The 15,647-nt window shown below is 30.1% G+C and overlaps 1 protein-coding gene across 7 annotated transcripts in view; it reads right to left on the bottom strand.

Annotated features, from left to right (window-relative positions):
- The window catches only part of LOC143226666 (EH domain-binding protein 1-like), a 174,799-nt gene that overhangs the window by 49,831 nt on the left and 109,321 nt on the right, over window positions 1-15,647 (bottom strand). For all 7 annotated transcript variants that reach the window (XR_013014703.1, XM_076457914.1, XM_076457919.1 and 4 more), the window contains exons 10-14: window positions 15,161-15,277; window positions 10,012-10,261; window positions 8,435-8,476; window positions 7,370-7,473; window positions 6,487-6,619 (exon numbers count right to left, since the gene is read on the bottom strand). Coding sequence is in view for 6 of the 7 variants with exons in the window: in XM_076457914.1 (XP_076314029.1) it covers window positions 6,487-6,619; window positions 7,370-7,473; window positions 8,435-8,476; window positions 10,012-10,261; window positions 15,161-15,277 (646 nt within the window). In the remaining variant the exon portion in view is untranslated. The remainder of the gene's footprint in view (window positions 1-6,486; window positions 6,620-7,369; window positions 7,474-8,434; window positions 8,477-10,011; window positions 10,262-15,160; window positions 15,278-15,647) is intronic.

The raw sequence follows: 15,647 nt of genomic DNA, 5'->3' as shown, positions 1-15,647 counted from the left end.
TGTTTAATTACAAATATTAGTTGTGTCATCTCTATCAGGTGTTTAATTACAAATATTAGTTGTGTCATCTCTATCAGGTGTTTAATTACAAATATTAGTTGTGTCATCTCTATCAGGTGTTTAATTACAAATATTAGTTGTGTCATCTCTATCAGGTGTTTAATTACAAATATTAGTTGTGTCATCTCTATCAGGTGTTTAATTACAAATATTAGTTGTGTCATCTCTATCAGGTGTTTAATTACAAATATTAGTTGTGTCATCTCTATCAGGTGTTTAATTATAAATATTAGTTGTGTCATCTCTATCAGGTGTTTAATTACAAATATTAGTTGTGTCATCTCTATCAGGTGTTTAATTACAAATATTAGTTGTGTCATCTCTATCAGGTGTTTAATTACAAATATTAGTTGTGTCATCTCTATCAGGTGTTTAATTACAAATATTAGTTGTGTCATCTCTATCAGGTGTTTAATTACAAATATTAGTTGTGTCATCTCTATCAGGTGTTTAATTATAAATATTAGTTGTGTCATCTCTATCAGGTGTTTAATTACAAATATTAGTTGTGTCATCTCTATCAGGTGTTTAATTACAAATATTAGTTGTGTCATCTCTATCAGGTGTTTAATTATCTCTAATATTAGTTTGTGTCATCTCTATCAGGTGTTTAATTACAAATATTAGTTGTGTCATCTCTATCAGGTGTTTAATTATAAATATTAGTTGTGTCATCTCTATCAGGTGTTTAATTATAAATATTAGTTGTGTCATCTCTATCAGGTGTTTAATTACAAATATTAGTTGTGTCATCTCTATCAGGTGTTTAATTACAAATATTAGTTGTGTCATCTCTATCAGGTGTTTAATTACAAATATTAGTTGTGTCATCTCTATCAGGTGTTTAATTACAAATATTAGTTGTGTCATCTCTATCAGGTGTTTAATTACAAATATTAGTTGTGTCATCTCTATCAGGTGTTTAATTACAAATATTAGTTGTGTCATCTCTATCAGGTGTTTAATTACAAATATTAGTTGTGTCATCTCTATCAGGTGTTTAATTACAAATATTAGTTGTGTCATCTCTATCAGGTGTTTAATTACAAATATTAGTTGTGTCATCTCTATCAGGTGTTTAATTATAAATATTAGTTGTGTCATCTCTATCAGGTGTTTAATTATAAATATTAGTTGTGTCATCTCTATCAGGTGTTTAATTATAAATATTAGTTGTGTCATCTCTATCAGGTGTTTAATTACAAATATTAGTTGTGTCATCTCTATCAGGTGTTTAATTACAAATATTAGTTGTGTCATCTCTATCAGGTGTTTAATTACAAATATTAGTTGTGTCATCTCTATCAGGTGTTTAATTACAAATATTAGTTGTGTCATCTCTATCAGGTGTTTAATTACAAATATTAGTTGTGTCATCTCTATCAGGTGTTTAATTATAAATATTAGTTGTGTCATCTCTATCAGGTGTTTAATTACAAATATTAGTTGTGTCATCTCTATCAGGTGTTTAATTACAAATATTAGTTGTGTCATCTCTATCAGGTGTTTAATTACAAATATTAGTTGTGTCATCTCTATCAGGTGTTTAATTACAAATATTAGTTGTGTCATCTCTATCAGGTGTTTAATTACAAATATTAGTTGTGTCATCTCTATCAGGTGTTTAATTACAAATATTAGTTGTGTCATCTCTATCAGGTGTTTAATTACAAATATTAGTTGTGTCATCTCTATCAGGTGTTTAATTACAAATATTAGTTGTGTCATCTCTATCAGGTGTTTAATTAAAATATTAGTTGTGTCATCTCTATCAGGTGTTTAATTACAAATATTACAAATATTAGTTGTGTCATCTCTATCAGGTGTTTAATTACAAATATTAGTTGTGTCATCTCTATCAGGTGTTTAATTACAAATATTAGTTGTGTCATCTCTATCAGGTGTTTAATTACAAATATTGGTTGTGTCATCTCTATCAGGTGTTTAATTACAAATATTAGTTGTGTCATCTCTATCAGGTGTTTAATTACAAATATTAGTTGTGTCATCTCTATCAGGTGTTTAATTACAAATATTAGTTGTGTCATCTCTATCAGGTGTTTAATTACAAATATTAGTTGTGTCATCTCTATCAGGTGTTTAATTACAAATATTAGTTGTGTCATCTCTATCAGGTGTTTAATTACAAATATTAGTTGTGTCATCTCTATCAGGTGTTTAATTACAAATATTAGTTGTGTCATCTCTATCAGGTGTTTAATTACAAATATTAGTTGTGTCATCTCTATCAGGTGTTTAATTATAAATATTAGTTGTGTCATCTCTATCAGGTGTTTAATTACAAATATTAGTTGTGTCATCTCTATCAGGTGTTTAATTACAAATATTAGTTGTGTCATCTCTATCAGGTGTTTAATTATAAATATTAGTTGTGTCATCTCTATCAGGTGTTTAATTACAAATATTAGTTGTGTCATCTCTATCAGGTGTTTAATTACAAATATTAGTTGTGTCATCTCTATCAGGTGTTTAATTACAAATATTAGTTGTGTCATCTCTATCAGGTGTTTAATTACAAATATTAGTTGTGTCATCTCTATCAGGTGTTTAATTATAAATATTAGTTGTGTCATCTCTATCAGGTGTTTAATTATAAATATTAGTTGTGTCATCTCTATCAGGTGTTTAATTATAAATATTAGTTGTGTCATCTCTATCAGGTGTTTAATTATAAATATTAGTTGTGTCATCTCTATCAGGTGTTTAATTATAAATATTAGTTGTGTCATCTCTATCAGGTGTTTAATTACAAATATTAGTTGTGTCATCTCTATCAGGTGTTTAATTACAAATATTAGTTGTGTCATCTCTATCAGGTGTTTAATTACAAATATTAGTTGTGTCATCTCTATCAGGTGTTTAATTACAAATATTAGTTGTGTCATCTCTATCAGGTGTTTAATTACAAATATTAGTTGTGTCATCTCTATCAGGTGTTTAATTACAAATATTAGTTGTGTCATCTCTATCAGGTGTTTAATTACAAATATTAGTTGTGTCATCTCTATCAGGTGTTTAATTACAAATATTAGTGTCATCTCTATCAGGTTGTGTCATCTCTATCAGGTGTTTAATTACAAATATTAGTTGTGTCATCTCTATCAGGTGTTTAATTACAAATATTAGTTGTGTCATCTCTATCAGGTGTTTAATTACAAATATTAGTTGTGTCATCTCTATCAGGTGTTTAATTACAAATATTAGTTGTGTCATCTCTAGCAGGTGTTTAATTATAAATATTAGTTGTGTCATCTCTATCAGGTGTTTAATTACAAATATTAGTTGTGTCATCTCTATCAGGTGTTTAATTACAAATATTAGTTGTGTCATCTCTATCAGGTGTTTAATTACAAATATTAGTTGTGTCATCTCTATCAGGTGTTTAATTACAAATATTAGTTGTGTCATCTCTATCAGGTGTTTAATTACAAATATTAGTTGTGTCATCTCTATCAGGTGTTTAATTACAAATATTGGTTGTGTCATCTCTATCAGGTGTTTAATTACAAATATTAGTTGTGTCATCTCTATCAGGTGTTTAATTACAAATATTAGTTGTGTCATCTCTATCAGGTGTTTAATTACAAATATTAGTTGTGTCATCTCTATCAGGTGTTTAATTACAAATATTAGTTGTGTCATCTCTATCAGGTGTTTAATTACAAATATTAGTTGTGTCATCTCTATCAGGTGTTTAATTACAAATATTAGTTGTGTCATCTCTATCAGGTGTTTAATTACAAATATTAGTTGTGTCATCTCTAGCAGGTGTTTAATTACAAATATTAGTTGTGTCATCTCTATCAGGTGTTTAATTACAAATATTAGTTGTGTCATCTCTATCAGGTGTTTAATTACAAATATTAGTTGTGTCATCTCTATCAGGTGTTTAATTACAAATATTAGTTGTGCCATCTCTATCAGGTGTTTAATTACAAATATTAGTTGTGTCATCTCTATCAGGTGTTTAATTACAAATATTAGTTGTGTCATCTCTATCAGGTGTTTAATTACAAATATTAGTTGTGTCATCTCTAGCAGGTGTTTAATTAAAAACTAAATACTAGTTATGCAATTTCCATCAGGTGTTTAATTAAGAACTAAGTAGTACTTGTGTCATCTCTATCAGGTGTTTAATTAAGAACTAAATACTAGTTATGCAATTTCCATCAGGTGTTTAATTAAGAACTAAGTATTAGTTGTGTCATCTCTATCAGGTGTTTAATTAAGAACTAAGTATTAGTTGTGTCATCTCTATCAGGTGTTTAATTAAGAACTAAGTAGTACTTGTGTCATCTCTATCAGGTGTTTAATTAAGAACTAAGTATTAGTTGTGTTAGGTGTTTAATTTCGAACTAAGTACTAGTTGTGTCATCTCTATCAGGTGTTTAATTAAGAACGAAGTATTAATTGTGTCACTTCTGTTAGGTGTTTAATAAGAACTAAATACTAGTTGTGTTAGGTGTTTAATTATGAACTAAATACTAGTTGTGTCACTTCTATTAGGTGTTTAATAAGAACTAAATACTAGTTGTGTTAGGTGTTTAATTATGAACTAAATACTAGTTGTGTCACTTCTATTAGGTGTGTAATTAAGTATTAGTTGTGTTAGGTGTTGAATTACAAACTAAATACTAGTTGTGTCATCTATCATCCTAGTGCGACAGGTCACAAGCCACATCATCATGTTTGTGTTACTCATAATCAAAATTTTATTCAACTACTATTTTACAAATTCGTGTCATTATGTTTGCTATCAAGCTGTAGATTACAATTCAAGTTGTCTTATTATAAGTTATTTAATTTCTTAATATAAGAATATATATTTCAGAAACATACCTTAACAAATATTTGTACGCCATTTGGTATTTTGAATGCAACACTGATTTAAATTAGATGTTTGTGATGTCAAAATATTAAGGTTATAGTTATTGTACTAATTAGGAACTGAAATAACCAATATTTAAAAGGCAGAAGATAAAGTAAAAACATCCTATCTTTTCTATATGATAAGATGTCGCTAACGTACTAAATCAAATAAACTGACCCCTACTTACCACCTTGAATATTTAGAAATTGTCCCTTATGTACATTTAATTGTATATATGACATGTGAATAACCAATCAAAAGCTCAGAACGTTCCACAAGTGGTTTTTCTAAGCCAGTTTGAAATACAACAGCATTGTATATACATGCTGGCAAGTTGAGTTCAGCCTGTTTCAAATTGTCTTTTTTAGCCCACATACAGTTCCATTATTAAACTTGATAAATTATAATGGATGTCTATGGTATTGACACAGTAATCTATTATTTTTTGGTTATTCAAATGTTTATATATATATATAAATAAATAAATAAACCTAAAAAAGTTATTTCATTTCATATCCTCCATCTGTGAAATTTCTTAAGGCTTAGCAATTTAAGACAAGCAGCAATCAAATACAACGATTGTATTTATATAAGATAACTGTTTGATTTACTTCTTTATTTACTGTTCTGTGTCTTATGAAAAATAAGTTTGAAACCTTATTTACAAATAGTAATAATGTATATAAATAAATAATGTATTACAACTGAAATGTGATTTTATTTTACAAAATACTTGTCCACTACAACACAACCAAGACATGTCACTCTGTACAGAGTAAAGGTCAGTTTTATATTCCTGGATACGTTAACATGAGTGCACATAAAAAGCATCATTGTAACTTATCTTACCTAGTAATGGTTGAAAGTTAATATAATATATAAATGCATAATGCTATCACATTTAGGTAATTAGATTTGATAGTAACAATAGCAGATAAAAGAGAAAGGTTATTGAAGGTTATAAAGATTTTATATGCAAAATTAAAAACTTTTCTTATGCACAAATGCATTTTTAACCTTAAAATGAAAATTAATCTGTATGTTGTTTAGTCAATATCTAGTCTTTAATATCTTAATGCTTAATTTAAAAACCTGATATTTTGTATACAAAAGCATGGTAATGTTTACAAATAACCTGCACAATTTTGTAAACATATATACACATTGTAAAAAATCATAGAATAATTACTCTCATGGTTACGAGTTGGGTGGTTCTACCCAGCTTATAATGAAGGATTAATTACGAACTAAGTATTAGCTGTGTTACTTCTATCAGATATTTAACTATTAAATAAGTATTAGCTGTGTTACTTCTATCAGATATTTTACTATTAAATAAGTATTAGCTGTGTTACTTCTATCAGATATTTAACTATTAAATAAGTATTAACTGTGTTTTCTCTATCAGGTGTTTAACAGTGAGCTTAGTATTAGCTGTATCACCTATAGCCAACAGTCATACAACTAAGAGTTATGTGTTAACTGTGAGACTTTTATTAAGTGTGTAACAAAAAGCTGAAAAACACTAAAGTTACCTGTATCAGGTGAAAGTCGTTTTGTAACTGAAATTCCTGTTGGAGAGATTTCATTGTGTTTGACTCTATTAAATGGTGGTGTTACACTGTTAAGGTTCCGCCATTTGTTTACTGGTGGAAAGTTTCCATTCATCTGGAACAAAATAATTATTGTTAGTATTTCTATATGACATACATAGCTGTAAGTACAAAGTCCTGTATATATACTTGGCTATTATACAAGTATAACCATTAAGTGCACAGATATCATGCTATCAATTTAACAACCAGCATATTTCAATTTAACTTCTCTCTCTTGTGTCATCTGATTTTCTATCCACCAAGAAGTTAATAAAACTAACTCCATCTTATTTCACCTGACTTTCACTGATTGTCAGGTTAACACAGATATTTCATCACAGGTTTCACTGTTTTGCAGGTTAAGACAATTAATTATTTGTACTATCATTTTCTCTCTTGGTTTTAGACAACCAGCTATTTGTCATGACTTTTACACATTCTCAGACTTATACAATTAGTTGTTTATCTTATCATAACTTATTCTTGGAAACAACTGATGTATTATTAACTTAGCTAAATTTTATCTTTCATATTTTGTAAAGTTTAAAAACCTAGCTGTTTATTCTAACTCATCATGACTTTTAAACTTTATTAGGTTCAAATAACTACATGCTTGTCTTACATCATCCGAGTTTTGCGCTTTGTTAGACTTAAACAACTAGGTTTTTGTCTTGACATATCATGACTTTCAGACTTTTAGGGTTAAACATCTAGCTGTTTATCTTAACTCATTATGACAAACACCTTATTAGGTTTAAACAACTAGGTGTTTGTCTTGACTTCCACACTTTGGTAGATTTAAACAACTAGTTCTTTGTCTTACCTCTTCATGAGTTTCAGTTAACCCTGTAATAAAGGTTTTTTCTAGAATCTCTTGTCCAGGTACATCATTTTTAAAATTATTTTTCAGTGGTATCTTCTGTTCACCTAAACAAAATATTTACTTATTGTAAATACAAAGAAATAACAAACATATCATGATCTACAACAGTTCATTTTTAAACTTTTCAAGCATTTGTTCTTTTTGTGAATTCACTAAGGAATGTATCATAGAAAAAATCCATTCAGTCATGTAATCACATAACATTTAAAATAAGAGGGCCAAAAACAAGTGGTGAATTTTATGATTTTAACACAAAATGATTATTCTCTATCAAACTGTGTCAAATGTCCATCTTAATATGTTACAAAATATTATTACATATATATGTACATATAAAGCAAATCACTAATGGTTAATAATGAAAGTCTTATTACTACCAAGTTTTAATAACAAAAACCACATATAATTTTCATTATTTGTTATAACTATACATATAGTTTCAGGATGGAAGTACTTTCTTCAGACTAAACCTTAATGTCCATTAAGTCTACATTATTAAGTGTTATTCAATCAATGCTTTGCTTCCATCTTTATTTTTATTTAGTACAGTACATCTAAATACTGACCAATGGATGATTACTGCATTTGCACATTCAACCAATGAATAATTATTACATTTAAGCTCAACCAATGAACGATTATTACATTTAGATACTCAACCAATGAATAATTATTACATTTAAGCTCAACCAATGAATGATTATTATATTTAGATACTCAACCAATGAATGATTATTATATTTAGATACTCAACCAATAAATAATTATTACATTTAAGCTCAACCAATGAATGATTATTATATTTAGATACTCAGCCAATAAATAATTATTGCATCTATACAATTAAAAAATGATGACTATATCCATCTACTGAACCAGTGATGTATTATCACATCTACATACTCAGCCAATGAATAATTATTACAATACATATCTAGCCAATGGGTGATTATTATATCTACACACTCAGTCATTATTACTTCAATAAATTAAACAAGTGCTTACCATTTTGTTTTTTGATTTGATAGAAGTTGAAATGATGAACCCCTAACAAAAAAATTAAGTTTGAGAAACATGTTTATGTTAAAATACGTGCATAAAGGCATAAAACGAAAAGAAACTAAGTAATCTAAATCTGAAATAATGCACAACAAACTGGTGTAATATATTAATCACGCCTTATGAGACATAACTAAATACTAAAATTGAACAACTCAGCTGAAACAAAAAGGGTATCCTACTAATAACTACACATTCTCAACACACATAACACAAACACAGATAACACAAGCAACCGGTTCTTACTGAGACATCCATCTACTTGTTGTGTTTCTTATAAAAAATAATATTTAAAAACAAATTGATACTTAAATTACAAAACAATTCAGTAAGTGCATATACACATCAGGTACAGATTAAAGGACTTAGCAACATAATCACCAACAGAGGGCCAAAAATTACTGCATACATTCAATGTCTATCGTAAAACACAGACATAATTACATGCTGTGAACTAGGATTGGATCACAGAGGAAGGCTTTGGTAACCATCAAATCCATTCAAGAAACCCACATTAAAAGAGCATATTAAATATTCAAAATAATTACCTTATACTGCAGACTTTTATAACACTTGCTTCTATAATTAAGTGACATACAGAATAAATTTCTTGAAATCTCAACAGTCAACAATTACTGAACAGTGAAGTATATGACAATCAACATGTAACTGATAACAGTTCCATTTTAACAAACACTCCGTACTTGAAGTATAAGTGAAATGGACAAACCATGTGTTGATACATATTTAAAAGGTAATATAAATATAACACATTTTTATGTTAAGCCAAACTATTGAAAGTACATCTGACCTATAAAACAAACAAATGGGATGTTTGTATTAAAATAAACTGTATGAAAGACAAACAACAAAGTCAAGTTGAACAATAACATCAGCTAAATGTACAGAATATAATTCATTTTTAAATATCCCAGACCAGCATTTTACATCTGGAAGAAGAGAAACCATCAGTTAGATTCATACCAATCACAAAAATGTCTTGGCAATACAGCGACTTAAAGTTCGGGGAAGCAGTTCTTAACTGTTGATGAAAAAACATTTAATAAAAAAAGAAGACAAAGAATTACACAATGTTGTTCTTTGATACAAAAATATGTAGTACAAAACATGGCTCGAACCAATGTGAAAGCTAGAAAGAATCTTTGATCGCTTACAAAACAAGGGTAATGGCCCAATATGAACTTATAATCTTATTAATTAAGTTAAACCTGACAAGAAAAGAACTCCTACTAGTCAACATCAAATACTTTTCTTCTGTTATTTAAATAACGGGATAATCACTTGGTTGAAACAAGTACTTTGTGTTTGACATTTCTGTAAAGGATAGTTGACTAGTTAAACAAAAACATTAAATACTTTTTTACAATGACAGTTATCAAACTATAACAGCGACAATTATTCGTACACCACCCTCTGATGTTAATAATAGAGAAATTTATGTGAATATAAAGACTGAAAGCAATAACTGGAGCCTTTCCATGACAAGAAAAACAAAATCATACTTGAATCAGGTTTTCCTGGAGTTACTGCACCAGTGCTATTTTCAACATCAACAGATGTAGGAGTATTCTGGCTGTTAATATTGTTGTTAATAACAATGTCAGCGTTGCCACTGGTAAGTGTGTTGTTGTTCCCAGACAATTGCGACGAACCTGAGAAACTGTTAAAGGTGGGCTTGTTAAGTCCCTGTCTCGCTTCAGCTATGAGTTTTCTAGCACGTTCTCTCAGCTGTTTCTGTCTTTCATTTTCTTGCTACAAAGTCACATAATTTCTTTCAAATTAAAAGTGACAACAGTTAAAGAGCTAAACTATACTAAAATTGTCTAAAAATATAAAACTGAAAGAAATCAAAATGTAATTCTTAAGACTATACCACAAAGTCTGTTAGTATAAAGAATGCCCATATGATATTACTATAACATCTAAAGACACAACCAAACATTAGATGTGGCTTCTATAACTCAGCTAACAAATTTACCTGTTTTCTAGTAACTTTACCTGACAAAAACATTAAGGTGGTTCTTACCTTTGAAGTTTTGGTTTAGAACAGTCTCATCTCCCTTACTTTGTTCCAACACATAAACAAGTAATTCACACCAAATTTTATCTTGTAGCTCACATTACATCTGTTATACAGAGTATTCCAGAAATAAAATGTTTTTCTATTAACACAGAACAACACAGTTGATGAAAGCTCAAAGACTGTGAACAAGGAGACAGTAGGTTTTTGGAAGAAGGCTCAAATTCCAGAACATAATGCCATTATGAAACTGGACAAGTTCTTGGAAAAATCCAAAAGGAAAAGTAAACCCTAATGAAGCATAGTTTGTCAGTAACCTGAAAGACCATTCTGACATCATTCATAGAGATACCCTGACTTGATGAAGTTCCAAGAAAACAAGAATTTTCTTCTTGCTCAGAAGAAAGATGATGTCGTGAATGAATGGACCAAACAGATAATGTTCCTTCTTTAAAGGAATCAAGGGCTGAGAAAAGAAGTGAGGTAAGTATGGATAGGATATGGCACACATGGCAGGGAAAGCAAACACAAACTTTGATGAAATTCTCAACTGGGAATAATTCCACAACAAAGATGATGAGGTAGATGAAAGCAGTACCAATAACAGTGATGAGGATAGAGAAGCAATTGAAGAATCATCATCTCCTAAACCTAACATGTGAGAAGAAGAAATATCTAGTAGCAGATGTGGACAAATCCAAGCTAAGTGACAGAAATGCAACCTTTGTTCTTACTGTCACAGTCTTGGTTATAATATGCAGGAGCTAACCATCAACCATTCCTCAATCCAAAGATCTCAACATAACTTCTGTGAAAACCTTGTCAAAAACTTAAAGGAAAAGGTCACCTGCTGGGACAACAATAAATCTTTGGATTTGCAATGCTAAAATTGGGGGTTCAATAGCTCGATGTGGCTTTGCTATAAGAAAAACACATACATATATATATATATATATAAAGGAAAAGTTCAAGCTAATAGTCTCACCTGTATTTCACTGTGAGAGCAAACACTTTAATGGTCTAACAGGGAAAGAACAAACGGATCATCTGCCATTGATCCTATATGAAGCATAAGTAAACCACGTTATAGGTGTTCCAAAGTTGATTTATGACACTGGAGAGGCTCAAAATTCTGCTGTGACACATTTGCTGAAAGAATGGGGGGTTACTGATCATGTAAAGACAGTGCTTTGATAACAGCAAAAAACACCAATCATAAAAAAGGAGAATGTGTACTGTTTGAAACTAAACAAAATTGTTCTGTATTTAGAATGTTGACATCAACTTATCTTATGTTTTCAAAAATTGTATAAGGCTTTTCTCTGGTCCAAATATTGCAATTTTCAATTGGTTCCAGAAATATTGGAAATACATGGACCAGTTCGGTTTTAAAACTGCAGCTGACCTTGATGAAGTACCAGAAGCTATAGAGGAAGTTACAGACAGTGTTATTAAGTTTGTTAAAAGACAAGTTTAGGTCAGCCAACATAGAGATGATTATCAAAAGTCTCTTAAATTAGCTATAACCTTTATTGGTAGTATCCTTCCTCATGGAGTGCAAGTTTTAACACCTGGCTGATGGCTAAGGCATCGCATGTCCTTAAGATCTGGATGTGTATGGGACAGTTTCAACTGGACTCATGAGAAAAAAGAACTCCTACAAAATACATAATACTCAGTGCCTCTAAAATACACTGAGAATGAGACAGCCCACTGTAAGAACAGTGCCTTATCTCCCAGAGTACATGTGGAACTTGTGGAACTGTTGGTATTTATATTGTAAAATAAGTGAAGGATGTTACTTCCTACACATATCATAAGATTTGCCATTTGTGAAAACATTATTTTCCACTTCTACCTGCATGTAACAATAATATGGAATGATCCAGAATAACAGGCAACTAGGGTGAAGGGAGGTTTGCCCACTTCTTTCAACAACCTGCCATCATTAAAACTATATAACTCTGGAACTATGCTAAATAAAAATGTAAAAATTATTACATATACACATAGTTCCAGAGTTACACCTGCATACTGTATGTAATAAGATTACAGAATGTTGGCATTGAAAATAAAATAATATTTTAAAAAGGAAGGGACAAGATAGTGAATACTATACAGTAATCCAGGAAACGAATATAACTAAACCAATGTTATACTAGACAAGAGGTAAAACTAATACGTGTCACAATATTATAGAGGTTTTTTATTATTTAAATACTTGGCTAAAACATTAGCGAGTAAAGCTGATAATTTTGAAGAGAGTTGATATTCTGTAACAGTGACAGCAAGAAAATTATTGAAATTCCTGAAAACTGAATAAATCTGTGTTAAAAGACTTGATGAGAGCCCTAGTTTGTGGAAAATCAGGAGTTTATTAATTCCGTCAATGAAATCTTGTAATGTTGACTGAAATCTAATTTACCTAATCAGCTGTGATTATTAACATATCTCTTTTGATATATTTATCTTTGGAACTTGATGGTTTATAGCCCCAAATGTAAAAGTGTCAATTTCACTGAAAACTTTGAGCTTAAAGGTTTGATTAATGATACTGATATCTGTATACAGGTGTGCTGAGATATAATGAAAGAGCTTTTTTATTCATGTAAGTTCTGATGAATATATTTGTTTCTTTATGTCACGAAAACTTGACAATTAGATGAAAGGATGTCTTGAATGTGTTTACGACTAATGTGCAAAGTTTTTTCATAGTATTCTTTTATAAGATTTTCAATGTATGCAAATCCAAGTTGGATTGCTTTGGTTTGTTCTGAATTTCACATACACGAGGGCTATTTACACTTCCAAGTTGGAATAGATATAAACTTGCAACTTGGGGTTTAAAGTATGTTCCCTAGGTATTCCTTAAATTTGTTTGAAGATATGTTGGTCAAACTGATTAAATGTGTTGCTAAATGAAAAAAGAAGAATTCATTTACTGTAAAACAACAGTATATGTTATGAGCAACACTACCATAGAAACAAAGCACTGATTTATCACATTTATTAATTAATCGCTAAATTACAGATGAAAAGAGTTTTTTTAATTTTATCAATAGGAAAACCAGTGCAAAAATTACAGAGTTAAAAATTTCTACTATTTTAGCCTGAATGCCTTTACTTTTATTTCCTCTAAACTCAACAGAGATACATTTTACAATGAACAGATTAAAACTGGGATTTTCTCGGATAATATTTAAAAAACACCTGATTAAAAACTCTTTAAACGTAAATGTACTTTAGACCGTTACCAACCAGAACTAACAAATGCTTAGTCATAGCTATCCTATCTCCAGCACTAAGCCTATTTTAAATGTTGTTTTAAGTAGTTTGAGTTTTTAAAATAATTTAGGTACAACATTATCTGACTGCATGAAACTGAAACCAAACTGTATGATGTTCCTACCTGATGCTGAAATAGTTATGTACCTTGTTACCTGATGGTTTAAAAATTTTTAAACTGAATTTTGCTTTGCTGCAAAGGTTGTAACACAAAACGTTTTCATGGTAAAAACAAAGTATGAACTGCATTGTTGGTATGAGTTATGGTGTACTTAACTATTTAAAAAATCGAAATACTCAATGATTGCATTTTTATTTCAAACTTCTTCAATGTTATTAATATTAAACTTTGAATATTTTATCCATTTATGGATTATGTCCAACTTTATTTAGTCATTTCTTAAGTAAGGATACTTTTAAATTCCATTTTAGACACTGTTTGTGCAATGTTTCATCGAGAAATTCATCAATTACCCTTTTAGCTTGATTCCAAAATTTAAACTTGTTTGTAGTTAAGTGCAAAGCTACACAATGGACTCTCTGTTTCATGCCCACCGTGGGTATAGAAACCTGGTTTCTAGCATTGTACATCCACAAACATAACTACCAGAAAACCCAAAATTTAGGATCTTTTTCTATCAACATTAATAATAATGTTGAGTCATTAATTACCATTGTGTACATAATTAATAAAAGAATAAGGTTCTAAGTAACATTTTTAAAGAGAAAGAGAAACAATAAAATGCCATATAATTCCTCATTATGTTATCTAACACATTACTATAATTAAATATTCTATCACCAATAACCCTCCTGCATGAATAGGTAAAAGATATTTACTTTGATAGGCAATAACTATTGTACAGAAGTGTCTCTAACTATAGACTCCAATTTAATTTCTATTAATAAGAAAAACTATATGATAAATATTTATGTTCATTAGTTGTTGTTTTACGTGCAGCTGAAAACAGCTAGGAGGTAAAAGCTAATTTATGTTGATCATTAAACTTGTAGAGTAATCATAAACCTCTGAGATCTTTATTACAATAAACACCTAGGAAATATATTAGCAAACTATCTTGTTCCTTCTGAGTTTACATCAGTGAATATTGTTGCATAATATTTTGAAAATAACAGGGATTACTTGATGATTGTTAACCTAGAGAAAAGTTTCTTTAATTTTCAATTCTGTTATCAAGCTCCTGGGAGTAAATTGTAACTAGTGCTTTCATCCAGCTTTTGTCTTCTCATGTATAAACACTTTAACTGTGTGAACTTTATGTGAAGATCCTCAAATCTGACTGTTAGAAGGTTAATGTAAGTTAACAAAATTCAGAACTCCTTACTTCACCAAGCTGATGTGATGGTTTCTTTAGAGTTGCTTTAGTGGCTGCTTCTCGCCTTGCTTGCTCAAGCAACTGTCGGGCACGGTCTTTCAACTCTTCCTGTCTTGACAGGTGACGCTAGACAAAGAAGAGAAAAAATAACAGAAATGGCAGAAGTATGTGTGTGTCTGAGGGGCACGCGTTCAGTCTGTGCTACTAAAACATTTCAAAATTAAGTAACTTACTCTCAGAAAAAATAGGTAAACCCATAAATTTAATCCAAAACCAAAGAGCTTCCAGAGCCCTAAGTCAAACCTTGAAGGCCATAGTGGATGTACTTGTGACTAACATTCCCTTGCTCAGCCCTGTGTCCAGAGCCCCAAGTCAAACCTTGAAGGCCATAGTGGATGTACTTGTGACTAACATTCCCTTGCTCAGCCCTGTGTCCAGAGCCCCAAGTCAAACCTTAAAGGCCTTAGTGGATGTACTTGTGACTCACATTCCCTTG

This window comes from Tachypleus tridentatus, chromosome 9, assembly GCF_004210375.1.
Source record: "Tachypleus tridentatus isolate NWPU-2018 chromosome 9, ASM421037v1, whole genome shotgun sequence".
In the NCBI taxonomy this organism is placed as follows: Eukaryota; Metazoa; Arthropoda; class Merostomata; order Xiphosura; family Limulidae; genus Tachypleus; species Tachypleus tridentatus.
This window is presented reverse-complemented; position numbering and strand designations above follow the sequence as displayed.